Source organism: Etheostoma cragini, chromosome 1, assembly GCF_013103735.1.
Source record: "Etheostoma cragini isolate CJK2018 chromosome 1, CSU_Ecrag_1.0, whole genome shotgun sequence".
Lineage (NCBI taxonomy): Eukaryota > Metazoa > Chordata > Actinopteri > Perciformes > Percidae > Etheostoma > Etheostoma cragini.
In genome coordinates this window covers 6,407,171-6,431,531 of record NC_048407.1, presented here as the reverse complement: position 1 = coordinate 6,431,531, position 24,361 = coordinate 6,407,171, and the positions used below count along the sequence as shown (strand labels likewise).

The 24,361-nt window shown below is 38.9% G+C and overlaps 1 protein-coding gene across 3 annotated transcripts; it reads right to left on the bottom strand.

Annotated features, from left to right (window-relative positions):
* Positions 1–350: 350 nt before the first annotated feature.
* On the bottom strand, positions 351–24,007 carry cers3a (ceramide synthase 3a). Of its 3 annotated transcripts, XM_034876756.1 has the most exons (11): positions 23,763–24,002; positions 23,017–23,198; positions 19,990–20,107; positions 17,752–17,870; positions 17,262–17,319; positions 17,036–17,086; positions 15,006–15,098; positions 11,417–11,545; positions 11,011–11,117; positions 9,985–10,138; positions 351–899 (listed from the first exon to the last, which is right to left on the bottom strand). In XM_034876756.1, the coding sequence occupies exons 2-11, from the start codon at positions 23,187–23,189 to the stop codon at positions 711–713; spliced, it is 1,191 nt and encodes a 396-aa protein (XP_034732647.1). In that variant the 5' UTR covers positions 23,190–23,198; positions 23,763–24,002; the 3' UTR covers positions 351–710. The 3 variants fall into 3 exon arrangements, with proteins under 3 accessions (XP_034732647.1, XP_034732725.1, XP_034732806.1); XM_034876834.1 differs by lacking the exon at positions 23,017–23,198 and having other exon boundaries at positions 23,763–24,007; XM_034876915.1 differs by lacking the exon at positions 17,036–17,086 and having other exon boundaries at positions 23,763–24,004.
* Between the last annotated feature and the right edge of the window lie 354 nt (positions 24,008–24,361).

The window sequence follows — 24,361 nt, the reverse complement described above, 5'->3', positions numbered from 1 at the left end:
AGTTTTACTAATTCATAACATTTTAATATTTCAAAAATATGGCCTTAACAGTTTAACATTTCTTTAGAAAGTCTTAAGTTTACTTCACAAAGGTCTTGGCTATGTATTGTCCTTTCATAGGATTAAATAACTCCATTGTTTTGTTCCAAAGCATGTATGTATTGAGTATTACAGTAAAATCTACTAAATTGAAGTATTTGGTAAATAATTCTTTTTGTAGCCTTTAATCCTTTCTGATATTTTGTAATATCCTATACACTTTTGCCAGTATGGTTAGGAAGTTGGTGTTAAATTTCATTCTAACCATGTTTGCTAAAATAGTCCTTTGCAAATCAGCATCTGTTGTTCGACAGAGCCTTGACAGTATATGTGGTGGAGCAATTCTTGATTTCTGAATCAAATACACACTTTGCTTATCCCGTGCAAATGAGCTGCACGAAGCACAGATGTGGGGGAGTTATTTGTGAATCATATGAGGTCCCCTGGTAATACTAGTCCTGTGCAAATACGGCTCAAGTCTCTCACTGTACGTGTGTGCAGTTCAAAGCACTGTGATAACAGCAAGCAAGTTTCTGGGCTTTGTGTTCCAGCATCGGAAGAAACAAATCACATCACGTTATGCTTGATTTTTGGTCCATATTGGATGAATGTATTTGCCATTGTTCTATTTCTCACATCTCTCTGGCTCTAGTGATCATACTGAGCACAAGTCAGCACACAGTCTTTGACCGGCAGTTGTTCTCTGGTGGAGACAAGCACCGAAAGCCATTTCTCTTGTCCTTCTTCTCACCAACTGCCAATCCATTGCCAAGCTTGTGATGGTCCTTACATTCATCCTCTGTCAAGCTGCTCTCTTCCTCTTCTTCTTCTTCAATGTCACTTCTCTCATCTCTGGTCAGCTGTGACATAACAAGGGGGAGACACAAGTAGATATGCTTACATAGACAATGAATGTGAAGCGTGGAAATGACACAGCCAGTGGACATGTGCCATCACATTGATGGTATAGTTATAAGTATAGATAGTATATTTATTTGCTCCAGGTGGGAGCAGCTCACAGAGCAGAGGCAAACCATGTACAGATGACACAATGACACAATGAGGTGAGAACACTGAAATTACCAAAGTCTGCTAAATGATTATCAGCGCTGTCAGGGACCGTCTACTGAAAATACAGCTGGCAGGTTCTGTAGCGTAGCAACTAGTCACAGAAATGTTTATTTTTACAAGAGTCAGAAATAAAGCACAATCTGTCATTGTAAAAGTAACAGATGTTCTGATTGCTTCAAACAAGTAATCTAAATTGAATGCATAATGATTGTTACAACTCAGGTCTTATTTTGTAGTTGTCCTGTTAAGATAACCTCATACTCCACAAGTTGATGGCTGAACATCACCACAATGAAGCCCAACAGGGCAAGAAGCATACGCAGGCAATCACTACTATGACCTACTGGCATTTTTCCTTCTAAACTGGAATCATTCACTACTATGGTTAAAGTTAGTTCAGAAACAACAACTAGTTGGTCAAGGAAAGGTCACAGTCTGTGTTAAAATAAATCAATACTGACTGATAGGTAATGAGAAACCAACTGTGTTAAAGTCACATGCTTTGTTGTTCCATTACTTCCCCTGTGCCTCCTGACAGTCATAAAGGTTACTCAGCTATTGAGAGGAAAGTGCCAGCTAAAGGTAAACATCTGTTGCTTTACCTATCTGTTCTTTTTGGGGTTGATAGTGTCAAAACCAAGTGACCACACCTTTTGGGCAATCCTTTTACTTAAATGTTTTCTTTCTCTTTTTTACATTCCTGTGCCATCATAAATAAACAAAGATGCAGTGTGCCGTTGTTGTAGAGCAATAAAGTTCACAGAGAGAGGAGTTCAGGGTGGAATCCATCCACGAAAACATCTTATGTTTAGGGTTAAGCTAAATTTATACTTCTACGTAAAGGGATTACACCAAAGGCTATGCCATGCTGATGTGCCTCCTCCAAAATGTTACTACGAGTCGCAGCTACAGAAGCTATAATTCACAGATACCCAGAGAGACAACAATAACTGGGATTGGTCAGATTGGCATCTTGTGTTCCAGATCTGAAAAAGTGAAGCCAGTTAGGTGCCTTAAACCTGCATTCTCTCTAAATTCCAGAAGAAGAAAGAAAGAAAGAAAGAAGTCTGTTTTAACAGAAGCATGTGAGAAAATGAGAGTACTTCTTTCTTTTAGATTCTTCTTTGGGCACTTTAAGGCTTTTATTGACAGGACAGCTGAATAAATTAAAGGGGGGGGGGGGATGACATGAAGCAAAGGGCCACAGGTTGGAGTCAAACCAAGGCCAGCTGCAACGAGGAGTGAACCTCTACACATGGGCTACCAACTGAGCTATCCGGGCACCTGAAAAGGAGACTACTTCTAACTTGATTTATTACCTGAGTAAACAATTTCACAATGAGTTTATGGTACCAACCACTAGATTCAAGTCTTGTTCAATACAGCGTGATGTACATTTTGTAAATTAAGGTCCAATCTATTTTATAATATTTAATTTTAAAAATATCCTTTTTTTTAAATAAATGGAGGATATTTATATATGTTCTTTTTTTAGTAAATGGGATATCCCCTTTGCTTAAGGACCTGTCAATCCTGACAGAGGCAATGCTAACCATGGCCTTGTGTACATTAAATAGACCTCATCTTGTTTTTGGGTGTTGTCCGTGTTTTCATCTAAACCGTTGTCCCTCTCACTGTGTGTTTCCACTTTATCAAAGTTAATTGGGACATGTGATGTTCACAGTCAGAATGTGCCATCTGCTGGCGTTGCAGGATAACTGTTACATATGCAAGTAAAAATCTGTCAGTCAGTCAGTGCACGAAAGACGTTACCATGGATAAACACGCTAGAGAGGCGCTAAGCTTACATTACTTTACTTTTATACTTTAAGTAGTTTTGAAACCAGTACTTTTACACTTTTACTTGAGTAACAAGCTTGAGTTGATGCTTCTACAGTAGTCTTATTGACCCTAGTACTTATACTTCTACCTACACCTTTAGACCTGTACGAGCCTCTGTGAATAAAACACTACAATTTGTTGTTGAAGCTAAAGGTTGGTTGTCTCGTTCATCATGAATGCAACACAGAAACATGCATGACATTTAGATGACAGCAAACAATGAAAAATATGCTGTGCATTGTCCAGGCTCCGCAGAAAATCACTTAAGAAGCCTAACCTGAGCTTAAACAAACTTCTTGACCATGGAAGAACACTTGAACTGTCTGAAATGGTCAGAAAAAAAACATCTAGACAACAGCTGCAGGAATTGTGGAGGTAAATATTCTCATGATGGTGAACATCCTGCTAAAAATAAATAAAACAGAGCCTGTGGTAAATATAATCACTTTGCTTGACAGTGCCAGTCCAAGCCCAAAGACACTAACACTAAACGACAGCAGAACAAAACTAACCATTATCATAAGAAAGTCCATCAAATCACAAAGGCTGCACCAGGTGAACATAGTACAACTCTTCCAGTCTGGATGATGCCTATGTCTTTGTTGCTGATACTGACACAATCTCGGAGCTGCCACAGACTCACATCAAACTGGATGGCAACAGTGTGTTCTAAGCTACAGAAAATTCTGTCAGTGAAACATGTTTTAAGAAACAAATGCCACGTCCACAGCTGAGTCCCAACACAACCAAGATCTACCCCTTTAGCTCCAAAGCTTTGGTTCCTGTCAGTGGTGCGTTGAAAGATAGAAAAATTACAGAAAAAGACAATGTGCACATTCTATGTGATTGAAGGCTGTGGATTCAATGTTCTGAGCTATGTGACATACAAAGCACTGGGATTGATTAAAGTGCTCACAACAGTTTCATCTACACTGCAGAACCACACAGTGGCAAATGAGCTTGATCATCCTATACCATTTTAAGGGATTGAAAAACTCAAGGACTTTCAGGTCAAACTCCACATCAACCTTCACCTCAAACCTACATGCCAACAACATAAACGTGTGCCATTCCACATACAACTGAAGGTTGAGGATGAGCTTTGGAAGTTAGAGGCAGATGACGTCATCAAGGAGGTAACTGGACTGACATCGTGGGTCTCACCCATCGCCATGCCTCCCATGCCTTCCAGACTGAACATGACAATAACCTACAAGCACTGTTTGAAAGAATCACAGAAAGCAGTCTCCTGCTGAACCGTGAAAAATGTAAGTTCAACAAGTTCAGGCTAGAGTTTTGTTTGTAATCAATCACTCAGTGATGTGGAGATGAGATACTCACATAAAGAAAAGGAAGCGCTTGCCATTGTATAGAGCTGTGAGTACTTCCACCTCCATATTATGTCATCCATTCCTTTTAGTCACTGGCCACAAAGCCTTGGAAATAATATGGAACAATCCCAGTTCGAAAAAACCTGCCTGAATTGAAAGATGGGGTCTAGGGCTTCAGCCCTAAAACTTTAAAGTGGAGTACAGAAAGGGAGCTGACATACCAGCTGCATGTCTCGTCACCCAATCTCATCTCAGACAGGTGACAGCACACGTTCAACGAAAGTGGCCGAAGAATATGTGAACTTCCTCGGAAACCATGCAACACCAAAAGCCATGATGCTCACTGAGATCAAAACAAAGACCCTTAAAGATCCAATTATTCAAGAGGTCAGTGAGATAAAACACATGGCACAAAACTGACCAATCGCGACATGCTGACACATTGAAGCAGTTCAGATAAGTTCATAATGAGTTAACAATATCCCACACATCTGACATTGTACTGTGGGGCACAAGAATAGTGATTTCCGTTGCCCTCCGAGACAGAGTGTTACAGTTAGCCCATGAGGGACTCAACGACTCAGTTTTCTTAGTTTGCAGACTATCTTGGGTTTTATCACCGCCGCATTACACTGCTTTGGCCCCAAGCCAACGCCACATCTGAAACATTCATGAGAATGCTGGGCAAAGTAGTTTGAGTAGCTGAAACACAAGGAATCCCCTGGAAGCAAAGCCTGGACATCTTCCTGCATGAGTAAAGATTGACGCCTCACAGCACAACAGAAAGCTCAGCTGCCAAATTGTTTCAACGAAAAGTGTACACAAAGATTCCATCATACACTGCAATGCTGCAAGTAATAGATCAGACTCTGAAGTTAGAACAAAGGACAATGTCGTTAAGCCAAAAGGAAATCTCATTCAGACGTTTGTTGTCGTGCTGCAACAAATAACTCTCACTTTGGGTTACACTGTGCTTGTTCATTAACCAAAGTACAACAAATGCACCCCACCATATAGCCTAACAGCAAGCATATAACAGCAAGCCATACACTGTAAACAATGTTAAAGGCTTCATGGCTCCATGGCCAAAAATGGACACTTCACTAGGAATTCCTTGTTTTTCAAAAAGATAACTACAGAGCTAATGGATCCTGATGATGACTCTCTTTCTCATGACTCTTCCCCACCGCTAGCCTAGCTTACCACAGATCCTGAAGTATGACAGGCTCCAACTAACCTACTGCTCCCAATAAGTGTCAACATAACGCCAACATAGTCCCAGCATGTACAAATAACAAGGTTACATGAGACACAGCCATATTTTAACTGTGTACAGTACATACTGGGAACTATTCTTCACAGAAGGCAAAGCACTACTACTTGGGAGGAGTGATTAGCGCAGCACCTGAAAAGCACTGCTATTACTCTCTGCTCCTCACCATGGGGCTTCTCTGGTTCTGTGAGCAAATCACTCAAGTAGCAGAAAGAGAATTGTCTTCTGTGGAGAATAGTTCCCAGTATGCATATAGTTAGAAGATGGCTGTGTCTCATGTGACCTTGTTATTTTGTACACTCAGTGATTATACAAATCACACTATGTAAATAGAAAATGTTGGTGTCATTTTGTGACTTCTTGGGAGCCGGTTACCTCCAGCATCTGTGAAGAGCTAGGCTATCGGTGGGACAGACACTCATGGAGATGAGAAGGGTATGTATGAACTTGTCTAACTTTGGGGGATACCGTAAATAAGCTAAAGTCTCAATAAGTTGGTGGGTTCCTTAAACATGTCAGTTGAGGCCAAACTACACACAGTAAATGTGTTGTGACATGGGCACCAACATGAACAGTTTGATTTAGAATGGACTATTATAGCTATGTTTAAGAAATTGTTTTAAGTTTATCATTTGGGTTATTTGTTTATGGCTTAAGCGTGGAAGAAAACTAATCTGATTCATATTTACGAATGATCTGCCATGTTTTCATTTCAGCAGGATAAAGTAAGAAATGTCAACAGGTGTCAAAGTGTTCACATTCATTACTCAGGTAGAAGTATGGATACAAGTGTTAAAAAGACCCCTGTAGAAGCATCTCAAGCTTCTTTCTGAAGAAAAAGTGTAAAAGTACTGGTTTCAAAACTACTTAAAGTATAAAAGTAAAAGTTATGTAAGTGTAGCGCCTCTTTAGCGTGTTTAACAATGGTAAGCGGTGGCTATCCTGACTCCTTTATAACTTCTATCCAATAAATCAAATAAGTGGGATTTCTTTTAGAAACATATACATGTTTAGCTTGTGCTTTTTGTCTCTACATGCTAATTAATGGTTCATATTCTGCTCTAATGCATGCAAAGCTCGGTCACTTCAACTACAAAAACCTTGAAGCTAACTTCACCAGATTATACTCATTGTTGCAAACAAATTTTACTGACCAAATAGACTTACAACGATCCCTAGTCAAGAAAGAAACAACATTATGAAACAAAAATCTGAATTTCTAATTCATAGAATAGACAGCACCCTTACTTACTAGGTGCTAGACCTAGTCATCTACTTCCCATGAGATTAAGGTCCAGTGACCATTTTGCAGATATTTCCACCAGTAAATCTTCAAATGGTAATCCTAGAATTGACCCTGTTGAAATAAATACATCCTTCTAGACATTTTATTCCAATTTGTATGAATCAGAGGTTACTTTGGATGAAACCCACCGTGACAGCTGGAGGAATCAGCTTGACTTGCCTCAATTATTAGCAGAGGAATAAGCTGACTAATGATTGGCAGTATAGAATATGCAGAAGGGAAAATCACCGGGCTTTGATGGGATCTCCCCTGAATTGGTGCAACTTTTTCGGAACAATTGGGCCCGTTCCTTCTGGATATGATGACTTCTCTATTGAGAAGGGCACATTTTCAAGGGATATTAACACAGCCTTGATTTCCTGACACTTGAAAAAGGATAAGGATCCTACAGAGTGCTCTAGCTATCAACCTCTGAGCCTGCTTAACTCTGTTTTTAAAAAATATTTGCAAAGCTCCTAGCCTGTCATTTGAGACCCAAATGTCAAAATTAGTGAACTCTGACCAAACAGTATTCATAAAAACAAGTTTAGTTAGACGGCTTCTCCACATTGTTGACACAGAAGAAGACAGTAAGCCCCAATGTAACTTATCTCTCTTGATGCAATGAAAGCCTTTGACAGGCTTTCTATGATTAGTCTTAGAGGTAATGGGCTTTGGTAACACTTTCATTGATATGATTAAAGTTATGTATTCTAGCCTGAGTCATAACCGGATGCACCTCCTCCTCTTTGTTTCCAGTTTCTAGATCTTCACGCTAAGGTTGCCCCTTGAGTCCCGCACTATTTGTCCTCTCTCTAGAGCCTCTGGCTCAAGCTATTTGCCAATCAATTAGGGTGTCACCAATATGCATTTGTAACAAACAGCATCACCTCTCACTATTTGCGGATAATATGTATATATATTTATTTTACAAAAACCCTTTAAATGATTTTGCTCTCAATTCAATCATCCCTTCTATGTTTCCAAACGTTTAGAAACATATTGCCATATAGCTTATAACTGGCAAACCTTTTCTCAATCATCAATCATCATCAATACAGCACTCCTGATTGGTGGGAGGCCTATAACAGCTCCACAGTGGGAACAGAAGGGGGTTCATTGTCTAAAAGACATTTTTAGAGAGGTTGGCTTTTTTTCTGATTTACAAAACACACTCAATCTACCACGTTCCTTTTTTTTTAACCTTCAGATCATCCCTCAAGGCATTTGAGTGCTGCTTGCTGGTGTTGCAGTATAGCTGTTATATAGGTTAACATCAGTCAGTCAGTCAGTACAAAAAAGACATTATGCCTGTACTAAGGTGACCAGATTTCTCAGACAAAATCCGGGGACATTTTCACCTCAGAAGCGTATTTACAGAATACTTTATAGAAAGTCCTAATATTTCAAGATAAAAAATCCTAATACTTTAAGATAAAAAGAGATAAAAATCCTAATACTTCAAGATAAAAAGTCCTAATATTTCAAGATAAAAAGTCCTACTATTTCCAAGATAGAAAGTCTTAATATTTCAAGCTAGAAAGTCCTAATATTTCAAGATAGAAAGTCCTAATATTTCAAGATAGAAAGTCTTAATATTTCATAGGCTAATGTTGTAATGTTTACTGAACTACTGACAGCTTTTGCTTTATTGCTCAAGGCTTGTTTCTGCAACAGCTCCTTGAGAATCAGAAAAAATAAAAACTATTGAGGACATATTTTCCTTTGACATTGATGCAGTATTAAACGAGATCGCTCCAGTCGGCGGAAACAAGCTAGAATGTAAGATAATAGGAACATTGTCCAGCTTGTATTTACGTTCATAAAAGTGCTTGTTTTGCTGCTAACAGACTCAGATTAATATTCTAAGTGTCTGACAACATTATGGAAAGGATTTCTAAGGAGGTCGACCTTTCTGTTAAAGATTAAGATCCTTTTTAAAACATAAAAGTCCGCGAAATTGCGTTTGCTAAACCCACCACACTCCATGTAAATAATCTGTGATTTTAGCATCGTGAAACACGGCTTCTAGAACATCTCTGAGCACTGCGGGCTCTGCTGTCTGGAGCCTGCATGTTGGGTGTGCAACTATCGGCTACGTTTTGTTAGTATTTTCTTTCTTTCATTCCAATTTCGGGTCTGTCAGTCACAGTGAAAACCGGGGATATTTCCGGGGACAAATCCAGCCGGGGACATGTCGCCAAAATCGGGGACTGTCCCCGGAAACCGGGGACGTCTGGTCACCCTAGCCTGTACGAGCCTCTATGAATAAAACACTTTGTTGAAGCTAAAGCTAAAGCTAAAATTTGGTTGTCTTGGTCATCATGAATGCAACACAGAAACATTACAAGAAATGTTTTGCCTAAAAATGTCTTGTTCAGCATTCTGCCAAACAAGCTAGCTAGCTACTGCTAGCATTAGCTGGAAACTTGAGGAAATGTTTGCAGATCATCTGTTCTTCCATACGTGCAGATCAATGGCGGCACCACAAACTAAACGGTGACCTTACTGATGCTACGTCCACTGTTTTTACAGTCTATATTTCTGTTACAAATTTCTGCTGATGGTGGTGATTAACTAATTCCCTAATCTTTAAATATACTTTACTACTTTACGTTCCTTTTTTAAATCCACATGAACCGCTCTTCACATCAGCATTAATTTGATCTACAGTACAGCACTATGTCCCTTTAAAAGATAGTTTGCATATCAGAGCACACACGGCCAAATTGCCTTCTTAGTTATCGTATGACTTGTTGCTGACAATATAGAAAAAAGACTGTGAAAGGCTATGGCAGTGCTCACTCCACATAAAACTACATCACTTCAAGCTTCAGCACATAAGCATGTTGTTCACTACCAAGCCTGTTTGTAACCACTAGGCTACCAACAACACCACTTCACATGTCTTGGCTTTGCTCCGTGTAGAGTGAAGCACCGCACTCGGTAAAACCAAACTTTTAAGACCAACAACCAATAACGGACATCTAAACCGTGGCAATGTTTGGGAGTATTCAATCTAAAGTATGATACTAAAAAAGTGGTATTTGTGGTATAGCGTTGCTAAGCAAATATTTTCTTCCTAATAAAACAGATTTGGAAAAATGGATAGATGACAGACATTTCTTATAGAGCAGACTTACAGTGCCAAACATGAATTTTCGGATCATGCAGAGAATGAGGTAGGCCCAGAATATGTGCAGACAGAGGAGGACCACCAGCATCACGTTGAAGAAGTAGTAGCCAAAGAAGGCAGGGTAGTGTTGAATGGGGTAGACCCAGGTACAGTGAATCAGCCTGAAACACAGCGGAAAAGAAACAAGTCAAAATCTCTACCTGTGTCCTGTGTAATTAGATTGTGATGTGTGTTTCTTCAGTACAAATGAAATACTGTAAACAATTTATGTGAGCAGATGGTGGATGGGATGTTCTTAGTGTTCAGCCAAAAATTGATCCTGGATAAAAGACAAACCAAATTTAGACCTATGGTCTTAGTTTTCTCATTTGTGTTACACTAATAATGTCTTCCGCAAATACAATCAGCTCTCATATACACTCAGTTTGTTAGATCCCCCTATTTTAAAATAATAAAATCTTATGCAACATGCCGTGAGGCCTTCATCTGTATTTGCAGGTCTTTAAATGCCTAAAGTCAGTTTGTTTTGAAAAAGCTTAAGAGTGTTGATTCTATTTTATTCCAGGCAGATGGTCGCCCACCAAGAGCCAGGGTCGGCCTTGGGAGGAAACTGTTGGGTGAATGTGAATGTGCCACAACAAACCATCTTTATATTGCACATTTAAATATATTCATCTTTAATTTTCTGTGCTGTTAGATTTTGCCTTACATTTGCACTTTTTACAATGTACTACTGTATTGTACATATAACTTTTTTATTGTATATATTACTTTTCTTTGTTGTCTTATTTGTACATATTACTTGTCTTTTTAATCTTTATTTGGATATATTTCTTATCTTTTCTATTATACTTGTACGTGTCCTTATTGCACCGTGCAAGTTCTGTATGTCTGATACATATTGTAGAATTGACAAATAAAGTTGACTTGACTTGACTTGAAACTGAATTATCATACTTAAAGCTTACTGTAATGTAGCACATTCATACATTTCTTTCACACAAACACAAGTACACTTTATTTATGAGCCTACCAGAGTGGGAAGATGATCAGTCGTGTTACCATAAACACCATGGCAAACAAAACAAAAAGACTTTGGCAGGTTTTCTCCCATTTGGCGTAGTTGGATAATTTGGCAAACTGAAAGAGAAATGAGTTGTATAGGTGTTTAACATGTCAAACACCTGGTTGGTTTATTTGACCATACCACAATATAAACTTAACCATAGTTTTCATGCACTGATATTTTAAGAAGAAAAATTTACATTAACAAAGTAATCAGAGTTTTGCATGGTAATCCAGTATCAACAGGTGATAAGAAAGTGTCGTCCCCCTAAAAACACTTCCATAGGTTGTTTGTTGAAGCAGCTATTATGACTCATGTCATATGGTTTGGAGGACTTGCTGTTTAAATTAATTGATGTGTGGCTGTGACTGACCTCCAATAAAACATCAGAGGCATCATGGACAACCATCACCAGCGTTCCAATACGAATGTAGTTGACACACCAGGAAAATGATAAGAGGACCAGTGTGGCCAAGTGGTGGATGATTTGCTCCTTAAAGTCCTACGGAGAAAAAAATAAAATCAATCAGTAAATTAACGTGGTTAAGTCTTTACTTTTTTTAAAATAGAACACAACAAACTTAACTAAAATGGGCTAGTAAAGTGCATTTGGTGACAAGACTCCTTTTCTAAGTGCGTACAGTCTTTCATAACGTGCATCTTTCGTAAAGTGCTGTATATCACAAGGTCAATATGTTCCAAAGATGGAGCTGTTAAGGGTCCAGACTTCTTCTTCTCTTTAGTTCAGTAACCATGTTACGTACACTACCGGTCAAAAGTTTGGGGTCACTTACAAATTTCCATTCCACTCCATTATAGACAGGATACCAGCTGATCTGAGTGGGTGGCTGATCTTTAATGCAATATCTACATTTCCCATTATCAGCAACCATTCATCCAATGTTCCAAAGGCACATTTTGTTTACTAATCTGATATTATTTTAAAAAACTAACTAAGAAAACATTAAACAACTCTTTTGCAATTATGTAAGCACATAATGTAATCTGGAAACTGCTGCCCTGGTTAAAAAAAACAAGGCAACTTATCTCAGCTGGTATCCTGTCTATAATGGAGTCCAATGGAAATTTGTGAGTGACCCCAAACTTTTAATCAGGGCTGGTGGCCAGGATGCAGCAGCACTCAGAGGGCAGCCCTGTCTTACCCCTCTCTACATTAAAGGGCAGTGTTAGAACACCATTTACATTTACACGCACACTAGATTTAACACATAGACATCTGATAAATGAATACAACTTTCTGGAAAGCCATTAGACTTCAATAAATAAATAGTCTCTAGAAACATAATCAAAGGCTTTTTTTGGTCCAGCATGATTAGATAGAAGTCTTTCAATCAGGCTTTTTTCTCATTTCTCTCAATGTTCAGATGTTTTCCAACAAGAAACGGCCTTTTATGTCACACATTAAGTCTTTCTCTTTAACGTCATCTAATATGTCATTTAATCTATTCATAATTCCTTTGGCTAATATTTTATAATCAGTGTTCATTGTAGTCAGATGTCTATAGTTACCAATGTCATTTTCATCCCCTTTTCCATACAGACACGTTACACCCTGATAAAACAGTTTTTGCCTCTGTTCAGACTTTCTGTGAGGACGTTTGTTACATCATTGACATTTAACTGATAAGAGTCTTTTGACAGAACGTCAGGGCTGGGACTTTTACCAACTTTTATGTTTCCCACAAGTTCTAAGAGTTCAGCAAGCTGTATGAGGTAAGCTTATCTTATAAAATGTTTTCACAGCTGGTATCTATTTCTAATTGTTTAATGCATCTGCACATAATTCTCTGATCAGTTGTCTTTTCGATTTTTCATCAAACACTACATTTTTGTCCTGTTTGTTTATGGATTTAATACATTTGCTGTCCCTGTTTGCTGTTGTCCTGCTTTAAGGGTATGCAATACCCTTAAAGCAGGACATATATGCAATAGAGTTTCCTCTATTATCCGTATTTGTTTGTTTATAAGTGTTACATAATATTTCATGATTAAAGTTGCCTATTTGTGCTTTCATGATTTCATCATCTGAAAGGGAAATTAACAGTCAGACTCAATTTACAATAGCTGCTGTTGAAGCTCCTTTTCCTAATTTTTGGTTCAATAGATGATGAGATCGTCGAAAGTCTACCTAACTAGAGTCTCACCAGCACTATCATGAGGTTAAACTGTTAAACTGTAAAACTGTGCATGTTATAGGTTTACAAAGTGAAAAAGCCCAAAGTCCACCCGAAAGGAAGTTACAATCTCCAACAGAAAACACAGATCACAACCTGCTCCAAACAACTCTATAGTAGTCCAGCCTTTACTCCCGGGATAAACGTGTGTCATTTAGCGTCACTTTGTAACACATGTTATAATGCTTGTCTTGCTGCTAGTGTAGCGCGCACTCGACCCAAGTTCAGGTAGTTGTATCGACATGTCCAGGAGACATGGCACAATTAAAACATTGTGTATGAAAGACTAATTTTTTAACATTTAAATAACTTAACACTCTGAAACGTCTTGCTCCAGTCGAGGTTGCAAAGCTGGTTCGGGTTGTTCTGCCTGTGTTTCAGGGTCTGACTCTCAGGTTTGTTTTGGCTCACACTAACCTTCTTATCATTGCTACTCTGCTTATGAAGGCCAATGGTCCTTACCTAGTTATTGCATATGTACAACTACCATCGAAGATGGAATAGAACAGAAATGCCTCGCTGTAGCTAAAACGGAGAGCTCAATACACAGGGTGTAAAGAGGAGTTGCAGAAATGTGCAGTACGAGCAAAATATGGTGTTTTTTGAAAATTAAACCATGTAAACCCATTCTGGTGCAACCTCAGAATACCTTTATGAACCGCATAATAACAATTATAAACCTTGCATAATACGAGATATTTAAAGATGGCTCAATACAGGTTGGGGGTTCACCAAAATCTCCCTTTGGAGACCATGAATATCCAGTACTTGTGGAGACAGCTGCTGTTTTGCTCAATGGACCAACTGACAGCGCTGTGCTTAAGCCCCACTGTCAATGGGTTTGCCTTGCCCTGTGGAACGTATCAGAAGGCAGCCAACAACACATGTTTGTGGTACCACTAATGTGTGGCATGGTTTAACAAAAACACATCAAAGAGGTGATAGGAGTCCATGGGGGATTGGTTGGACCAGCATGGAAACTAAGTAAATCAAGTGTGGAGACCTCCCAGGGCCCATAGTTAGGGTTTACATTTAGCCGTTTAGAGTTTTGTTTATAGTTAGTCATTGTCATCCATGTTATTTTGTTTCTTAAACATTTCCTTTCTTTAGTTAATTATTTTTGGGGTCAGGCTTGCACTGTAAACATGGCCGCATGAGACTGACGTTACCATCCTGGGAATAAATACATACTATTCCATACAATACTTAGTTTATTCGCCTCCGCCTCGGCAAACCTTACTCACACTAGCTACATGGTCTGGTTGATTTAGTGAACTGTAAGATAGGGTACAGGGACCTCTGGAGCATGGGTTCCCAACATTTTTTTTTGCACAGTGCAGTATTTTTAAATTAGCAGTTTTGTTGAGGACTTAATCGGGTAAACTATAGCACAGACTGCACCATGTTAAGATACCTTTTGCAAAAATGGCTTGTAGTAGTTAAAGAGTTAAAATTCAGCTTATATTGCCCAATCACATACATTTTTTGTGGCCATGTAGCAAATGTCCAATGGCCTGAAACCTTTCTGAGGCCCTCGGGGTCCATCCTCTCCAACCATAACTTATTCATATGTTGATGAAAGTAAATTGCTATGCCAGATTGCGACACAATGTTGATATTGACACGTTAGACTTTTACGTTTCTGCAGTACTACCCTATATTTTAAAACTGCATATATTACCTCACAAATATGAAATTATGGGAATAAAAAAAGGGGATTCAAAGATCAGGAGTGCAGGAGATTCAACAAAGTCAACCACTACTCACCTTTCTTTTGACATCAAAGGCAACCCTTAAGAGAAGAGAGCCATAGAAGCTAATCTCCAAGATGTAATACCAGTACTGAGACTCCAGCATGGACTGTAGACAGAGAGAGACACAGACACAGAGACAGATTTAGAAAGAGGATGGACAGCGTGTAACGTGAAACTCCAGTGAATCTCAGTCACAGACAAATTGTTTGTCCCCCAGGGCTCTGCTATTTGTCCTGACCCCTTTAGCTGGAAGGAAGGAACTGTGGAAGAATCTATTGTTTGCTCATCTCCATTTTTCACAGGTAAGTGCAGGCTAATAATGAAGCTATGGGATCACATACTCCTATCCCAGTATGTTAAACTGGATTGTGTGTTTTCAGGTAATTTTTTGGAAAAGATCTTCATCTTTTTTGGTCTTCTATGTCCACCAAACAAACAAACAAAAACTGTTGATGACAGCCAAGAGATTTTAGCTAGAAGCTCAGTCTGTGGGGACTTGGCTTGGGAACCGGAGGGTTGTCTGTTCAAGTCACTGTCATCTTCATTTATACTGCATATAAATGCACAACGCTGTTTATCTGCTCTCATTTAATTGTTTTTCTTAGTCAGAAAAACAAATGATCACATACAGCAGGGGTGGACGTCAGTAATTACATTTTCTCTGGTTGCTGTAACAAAGTAATTTTTTGTGAGAAATCAATAATTTGATACTTGTACTGGAATATATTTATTTCAAGTATTGTACATGGCTACATTTCAAGTCGCATAGGTTACAGAGTAAAAACAAAAAAGTCACAGAAAGAAATCAGCAGCTGCTGGTGTGTGTGCAGCCACATGAGGGCAGAGTACTTCTTCATGTCCAGAAAGGGGTTTCTCAGCATTTAACTGACATGTTTAAGATACATGTTCAAGGCTTATGTTAACAGAGCGTTTTAAGATTATTTTGTATTGGCATAGGTAAATTGGCATTGGTTATATTATGTATTGATAATGAATGAGCAGTGCTGTTTAACAAAGTACTTGTGGCAAGTACTACAGCGCATAACAGAATACAAAACAATCTCCTCCAGGAGGGACACTTCAGAAGCCTCTCTGGCCAAGACATCAGTTTCTTCTATGCTTGCTTTGAGGCTAACACACTAGCAGCAAACAAGGTGTACCATATCCTTTTTCCACTAAGGCAGTTTGAGGGCCGTTTTGGAGCCGGTGCCTACTCTTGAACCAGTTGTTTGCGTTTCAACTGCCAAATAATCTCCCTTATTTGAGATTATTATATTCCTATAATCTCAGGAAAACTAGTTCCAGAGTGGCACCAACACTTTGCTCATCTAGAACCAAGAACCACTGATGTCATGGGTTGGGGTCGGATTATTGTAACCAATTTACACTTTGTAAGCGCTATTTAAGAAAAAAACCGTAAGGACATGAGCAAAGGAGTGGTCTGTGTAGGAGCCAAACTGCCACCTTGCATATTGTAGTCCTCGACAGAAGTTTAAATAAACTAGAGGGAGCTTCAAAAACATAACAGCGCGAGATGGCTGCAGCAGGGTTCAACAGAACCGTCAAGCAAATCAACAACAAACTAAAGAAACTGAAAATGGGGTACAGAGACCAAAAGACCTCAGGGAAGTATATTTATTTTTATACTAGACTCAGTGCTCTTTAACCTGTAGCCTATCATAGATAATATTATATCAGGGACAAACTGTTGCCTTTCAGTGTAAAGCACATTTTAATTGTCTGTCCTCATTTCCATTAAGTCACATGTGAGGTTAAAAACTGTGTTAGGCATAAACTGTAGTTTAACTGATTCTTTATGATGTGATATTTTGTAATAAACATTTTCACACATGGCCAAATTGGGCTCATTGAGTTAGATCTAGTGTCTAGTATCAAAATGAAAATTGACCAGAAGTACAAGTTGTCCACATCAATTCCTGAAGGATTAAGTAACATGTGTTAATCCAAACGTTTTATAGAAATGCATTTAATTAGATGTTGTAATGTCAATGTGATGATTATGGTGTTTAAAATTGTACAAACCTGGTTTGGAAAACCTGTCCACACTTCCCGAGTGTCATGAAACCATTCTTTCTACAAAAAAACATGGGGAGAAAAGTGTTACTTTAAATTTAGAGGGGTAGAGCTTTAATTAAACACCAACAAGGCCGCTAGTAGTAACTTTAACATTTAACCATGGATAACGCAAGTTGCTTTTGTCAGTACTATCTTTTCTGGTCGAGATGGACCCATGTTCCAAGCTACTCACATCGTATAGTGCTACTATTCCTCCGATGAACGCCAACAGGTAGAAGACAAACCTCCAGCTGTAGGAAAAGGAAGGGAGACTTATTATAATTACTTATAACACACACACACACACACACACACACACACACACACACACACACACACACACACACACACATTCGTGTCTGTCTATCTTTGTGGGGACCAGTCATTGACATAATGCATTCCCTAGCCCCTTACCCTAACCTTAACCATCAAACCTAAATGGCTAACCCTCACCCTCACCCTAACCATAACCTAACTCTAACCCAACTCCTAAAACCAAGTCTTAGTCCTCAAAAAGTCCCTTAACGGTATGGGGACCAGCATTTTGGTCCCCACAAAGCAGTCAGGTCCCCATAAGTATACTGTTTTCACAGGTTTTGGTACCCACAAATGTAGCTATACCTAGACCATACACACACACACACACACACACACACACACACACACACACACACAGTAGTGACCTGGCCTCTCTGAACTTCTTTAGGACCCCAGGAAGGTCCTGACTGCGTCTTCTTCTGAACCAGCGTTCAACTTGTCTCACTGACAAACTGCTTTTCTTAGACAGCCCAACAATGTCTGCCTGAAAGTGAGTGAAATCACACAAACACACACACACACACACACACACACACACACAGACACACACATGCATACAAGCAGAGGGATTAAAATGTGTGTAATTTAGATGTTCAGTATTTAGTTGTGTTTTCAGTATTCACAGCGTTTTTTTGTAAATACTGTGTATGTGTTCAGATTGGTGAATGTGTTTTGTCTATTTGCATGATATGTTTTCCTAACTTGCAGCGCTCTCAGAGGCCACTGTACAGGACATACATTTGAGTGGGGCTTAGCAAGGACCACACCACAATTTGTAATTTAAAGGTTTAAGGAAAAGGTACTGGATGTTAAGGACAGATGAATGGATGCAAAGACGAGGTGTCAAGGAAGAGGAAAAACTGAACACCGGCATACTGTAGGGGCTTCGTGTCAGGTGTGTTCCCACCCGAGCTGATTAAAAGCCCCCCAAAAGATTCATGAGATATGGGAGAAGTATGCACCAAATTGAATAGAAAGGGTGAAGAAGACATGGGAGGATGAAAGGATGTGGGTATGGATGAGTTAGGATGGAAAATGAATTAAGGGAAAGGAAGGGTGGGTCGAGAAATCTGAGATAAACAGAGTAGAATGTGTTAACTAGGTATAATTTTGGCCCTGCTCCCAAACCTTAAAAAGTTAACTAATAACTATACTTCACTACACCACAACAGTATGTCATTTAAAGGTGTAATGAAAATTTAGGAGGTACAAACAGAAGAGTGGATGAAAAGGGGAGGGGTCTAGGGTCACAGGGAATTAATTAAACCGCTCCACTCTGCCTTCATTGAAGCTGCCTTTGAAAACCCAGTGTTAGGCTGGTCTGGGAGGAAGAGTGTGGTGGTTTCATCCCTGGTGCCATCACTTTTTTTGTTTGTCTTTTTTAAAATGGTAGTGTTTGTTCAAGTTTGAGGTGATGCTATTATGCCTTAAGACGCCAACCACGGTCTGCCTGTTATCAAATCTGAGACAAACACAGCAGGATGGGTTGACCAGGTAAAGGTTGACAGGTGATTGGAGGTTTGGTTAAGGCATGTTAACCCTTGAAAATCTACACTTTTGTTGATGTTTTTTATTGATGTTTTTTACTTTTTCTTAAGTTTTTGTCCCTTTTTTTCAACACTTTTGATGCTTTTTTGAATGTCACTTTTTTTCATTTCAACACTATGTAACTCTAACTTATTAGCTTTTGTCTTACAGTTATTTTTGGAATTTATGGTCTATAAACTTAATTTGTAGGAAATTATAACTATTGTTTGAGGTTAGAAAAGCAGAAATGAGGAATTATTTGAAGCAAAAGATCCTGTGGAGGCAACAAGTGTTCTCTCAACAGCTCTTACACACATACAAACATGGCTCAATAGATCTTGTCCTATTTTAAATGTAAAAAAAACCTTTTTGTTAAGTACTTCATGGCCTGGCGCCACTTCCACTGCTGGAGTTTATTAAATATAGACATACTCGGCTAACAAGAGCTGTTGTAAACAGGGACTATGATTTTCTTTTCAGAAAAACCTCCTCCAGCCATAATGCACCATCTATTAAAGGCAATGCATTTCCCCCAACTATAAGGGAGCGTCCCACTTTGGCCCCCTTTAAGATCCAGGTAAAGCTGTGGCTTAGAGCAAACCAAATAACCGCTAACTTGTGTTTCCATTTTTCTGTCCTGTTTTTTCTTTTTTATTCTTCTTTTCTTGTTATTTCTTTTTGTTTTTATATACTAAATGCTACTTTCTATGTATTTTTACTGTAACTTCAACCTGCCTATTGGACTGCAGATGAAAATTAGCCCCTGGGCTACAATCTGGCACATCTACATGTACTGTTGTGCTTGTTTATCATTGTGCATTGTCCTGAATTAATTAATTAATAAAATAAATATTTAGACTAAAATTAAAGGAATGTAGGTTGATGGATACACATAGATTAGATGCTGTGAAATGGAATAAGACACCCCAAAATTAATAAAAGTAGAGATTTGTACTTGCCAAAGAGCGTTGTGTGGAATCAATCATGGTATTTTGGGTAAAAAGAACATTGATATAGGAAAACGGGTCAATTTGACCGGAGAACATGATGTTAACTAATTAACATAATTTGTTTACCTGAGCAGGCTTTCTACACTGAGTAATGTAGTAATGTTCCAGGATGGGGTTGTCCTCTGCTTTCAGATGGACTCTTTGCTTGATCCATACGGAGACAGCAATTGGTGTTGCTATCCACCTGGGACACAGTAAACACACATTGGGTTCATTTCTAAAAATGTTAGTAGAGGACAGTGGAAGAGATGTAGCAAAAACGGCCTTTATCATTTACAAATATTATCATTATTACTATTATTAATATTAGTAGTAGTACTACTAAGCATACTTGTTTTTACATTGACCAGACATTACATTGTTTTTTGTTTATCCCGTTGTTTTAGCAAACAAATTGTGTACTTTACAACACAACTAACAATTCTACAAACCATAGTAATGAGCTTTAGAAATCCAAAAATATTTTTCCATCATTTTTTTTTCAAACTGTAGCAACTCAAATTCAGCCAATACAAACCGCAGCCCCGGGGGGGCCCAGAGGGCTAGTGGACTGCAGCAGTGCTGGTTCAGAAGCGCTGGTGGGGTTCCCTGGCGCCGCTAGCTGAATTTGAATTGCTACGGCCAATAACTTTAGCTCCGTCTCTAGGCTGCCACTGCTAAATTTCTAATGTGTAATGGAAACGCAGCATGTGTGAACTCTAGGTAAAACAAAATCCTTTCCCACTCGTTATAGAAAAAAAAAAAATCCTAAAGGAAACACTGGCGGAAAATATATTTTGGTTTTAACCGGCTGAGTATGCAAACTTTAGCTTGCTTGCTAACACAAATGAATTGCTGGCTAGCTAACATAGCAAAATACTGTCTTGAGTACAGCAAATTAATCCAGACTTCTGGAGGCTGATCTGGCTGGTAAATCGGCTAGCTTGCCATTTACAAATTACTTCATCAGATAAAGAACCAAGCAAATTACTTCATTAGCAACCCTATCCATTGCTTGCTAACCTTAGGTTGCTTGCTTGCTAAAGTTATCGGTATCACAATTCTATCTGAGAGGCTGTTAGTTGGCTAGCTAGACAAATTACTTAGCCAGTTAACTTGATCCATGATAATAACTTATGCATTATGACAAACGGTGTTGAATAAGTTGGTTAATCATACAAAGCAAAGGTGTATGATTGCTTTCTACTAGCCAAGAGGCAGGGGCAGCCAACTAGCTAATGTTAGCCAGCTAGCTGTAACTTAGCTACCATTGATCTGCTGTTGGTTCCTTTGTTATGTTAGCTGATAACATAATTTGCAGACAGCACTGAGCCAATGTAAATAAACTAAAATTAAAAAATTAAAAATACCCAGGATGCCCGCCCCTACAGAGTGCAAGCTTGTGCACGAGCAACAGCATGCTGAGTTTCTTTTCGTTTTTTAAGATTTTATTATGTCTTGGATTGCCTTTACTTTAGGACAGATGAAGTCAGTTAAGTAGGATTGAAAGGGGGAAGATATGCAGCAAAGGAACGCAGGTCTGAACTGAAACCGCAGCCCTGCGACTAGGACTGAGCCTCTGTTTATGGGGTGCACACTCCACCAGGTGAGATACCCAGGCGCACAAATGGCAAAAGTACTTTTTTATCTGTTTATTGATCCCCTATGGGGAAATTACTTCTTGTACTTAAGTAGAAGTACAGATACTTGTGTTAAGAAAAACTCTGGTAAAAGTACAAGTACTGATTTAACTTCTTTATTCAAGTAAAAGTACAAAGGACAGGCTTGAAAATGTACTTGAAGTATAAAAGTAAAATTAGCCTTGCGAATGACAACCATTGTTTATGCAAAGCTTGCAGTGCAGAGTGCATGTGCAGAGTGCATGCTAAGAAACTTCAGTGGACATGGAGAAAAGGCTCTTTATATGTTGTTGCCTATAATTTAAATAATTTGTGCCTTAAACATCACAGAGATGATTACTGTGACAGAGACTGGGACTCCAGGATAATAATATCTGATTGAGCAGCAAGATATGAATTCAGTTGTGATTCTGTGAGAATTCACAGATGCAGTTTTTCTTTTTTAATTGTCCCCTTAACTTTTAAAGAAATTTACATGGATGTGTTCAAATATGGCTTCTGGAAAGAAAGAAATTATGAAATATAAATAAGTAAACAGACATTAATTAGGAAGTTCTGCAGCACATTGACCATGAGTCATTGTTACTATTTCAAACATCTCTCTCAGATAGGTTGAGGATGATTGGGAACGTCTTGCTGCTTGTCTGCCAAATCTCTGTGTACTCCATTTTCTTCATTTTCAATCATGTCGCCATCCATACTGCTATGTGCTAATGTCACCGCCATCAATCATTCATTAGATTGATTATGGTGTTGATCAACAGTAACAACAATAACTTCAGTGAAATGATTGTAGACTTGTTAATGAGGACTAGATTAGGACTTTATTTAAACCTGATTCTGCTCCACCTTGCCCCCAGGTGTGTCTGTTAAAACACGGACGGAGACAACTTCTCTCTGTTGATGCTTTATTACAATCAAGCAAATGCAACCTAGCTAACAGGTGAAGAACACAAAAACAAAATCACTAGCTAACTTTCTTTAAATGTGCAAGAACTATAGACCAATACAACAACAGGCTTAAATGAAATGACAACATAAGTCATACGATTTACAATTCTCAAAGATGCACACACACAATCTGATTATCCTCCGGACAGCTAGTCTCTTTTTCTTTTCTCTCACTCTTTTGTCCGTGTGGCGCGCACCCGCACTATAAGTAACGAGCCATTTTTGTAAAATGTAAGAGGTAGAAATTACCGATATTTGTGTTAAATTGTAAGGAGTAAAAGTAAAAAGTCGGCACAAAAACAAACAGTAAAGTAAAAATATCAGAAAAATCCACTTAAGTACACTAACTAAGTATTTGTACTTCCTAACTTCCCATCTTTGCCCAGGTGACCCACAGCCTGCTGACTTTCTGAAAAATACATATGGAATCTTTAAACTGTAATATACAGTACTGTCTTATATTTAAACAGTGAATGATGTGCTGTTGGGAAAGTATAACCATGTGGAAGAGTGTAGCTCTAACCTTTCAAACAGGTATCTGATGAGTAAGAAAGCAAAGGTGTAGGGGACAGTGACGTAGAGATGTGAGGCTTTGGCATAAACCCGGCCCTCCCTGTCCTCCAGGTCAGCCCATGTCAGGTTCACAGGCAGCCAGATTCTTTCCCACCAGAACCACTCATACAGAGTGTCAAACATCCCTCCACCCTAACAGAGCCAGGTCACACAAACACAAGAAATTATGTTAGTGGCAACTATAATATACAATATACTCACGCAGCTCTGTCTGCAGCTAATATCTAGGACAGGGCCATGTTATGATTGTTAATTCACAAGAAATTGCCCAGAAACATAGAAGTGGATACAAAATCCAAGGAATCAGCCGTTTAACACTAGTGCTAGTGTTTACTTTATTCCAGTAAAGTACCAATAAGGATATAATCTCTGAATCACTTCTAAAAATAAACTCTTGTGTTTCACAACAAAGATACTGCTCTTTACTTGTCCTTTGGTTGTTGTGTGTTTAGTGCTTCAATTGACACTAAAGGAGATTCTAGTCAAACTACTTGTCATTCAACCTTACAAAGGTTACCCAGCAATGCAGGACCTCGAAACTGTCAAACATCTTTACCTCCCACAACTAATCTTAACCCAAACCTTTTGATTTCCTTTTACAAACCTCTGATAAATTTACATCAGAACAGAAAACAAACCACTTGGTGCTTTCACTCACTAATTACACTCCAAGGTCACAGGAAATCAGAAGCTTACCTTTCCACTGTCAGTGCTGTCAGAGAGAGCAGGTGAGGGCCGCTGTTTCCACGCCAGCTGAGGGCTGTGCTTGCTGTGGGAAATGACCACAGATGGTAAAGTCCTCTCTTCATCCGATATGACAAGCAGCCAGCCACTCTCTCTTTGTTTGACATTCTTAAGGGTCACACCCAGCCCAGCCACAATTACCTGGGAAGGTTTTTTCCTCCCCTCCGGAAAGCAGAGGTAGGCTTACGGATTGCCACAACACACACGCTTTTTTCCCCGCCCTCGAGGGATCTAATAACCTTGTTTGTACTGTGCTTGTGATAAAGAACAAAAGCCGGTTCTCCCACAAAACAAACCTTCAAGGGACAGAGGAGGCAACTGGGAAATTGTACTGCCTTTAACAAAATGCCAATTGATTAGCTTGGCTCCTTTAAACAGCACGTTTTATTCATGATTGATTATACTTTTTAATCACATTTTGGCTGTTTTCTGCACTCACACATGAACAGATTCTTCAGATCCTTAAACCAGTTCAGTTGCTTTTAACGCCATCTCATTCATCATTTGACACTCATTTTTAGCTGCTGCAATCCATTTGACATTTTTACCCT

Coding starts and splice junctions, on each gene's coding strand:
- cers3a (XM_034876756.1), bottom strand. CDS start 23,189: ATGTTTGACACTCTGTATGAGTGGTTCTGGTGGGAAAGAATCTGGCTG. Junction 17,320..17,751: donor AAGAAGTTCAGAGAGGCCAG/GTCACTACTGTG, acceptor CTTTTCCTACAG/CTGGAGGTTTGTCTTCTACC. Junction 11,118..11,416: donor CCTCTGATGTTTTATTGGAG/GTCAGTCACAGC, acceptor TTTCTCTTTCAG/TTTGCCAAATTATCCAACTA.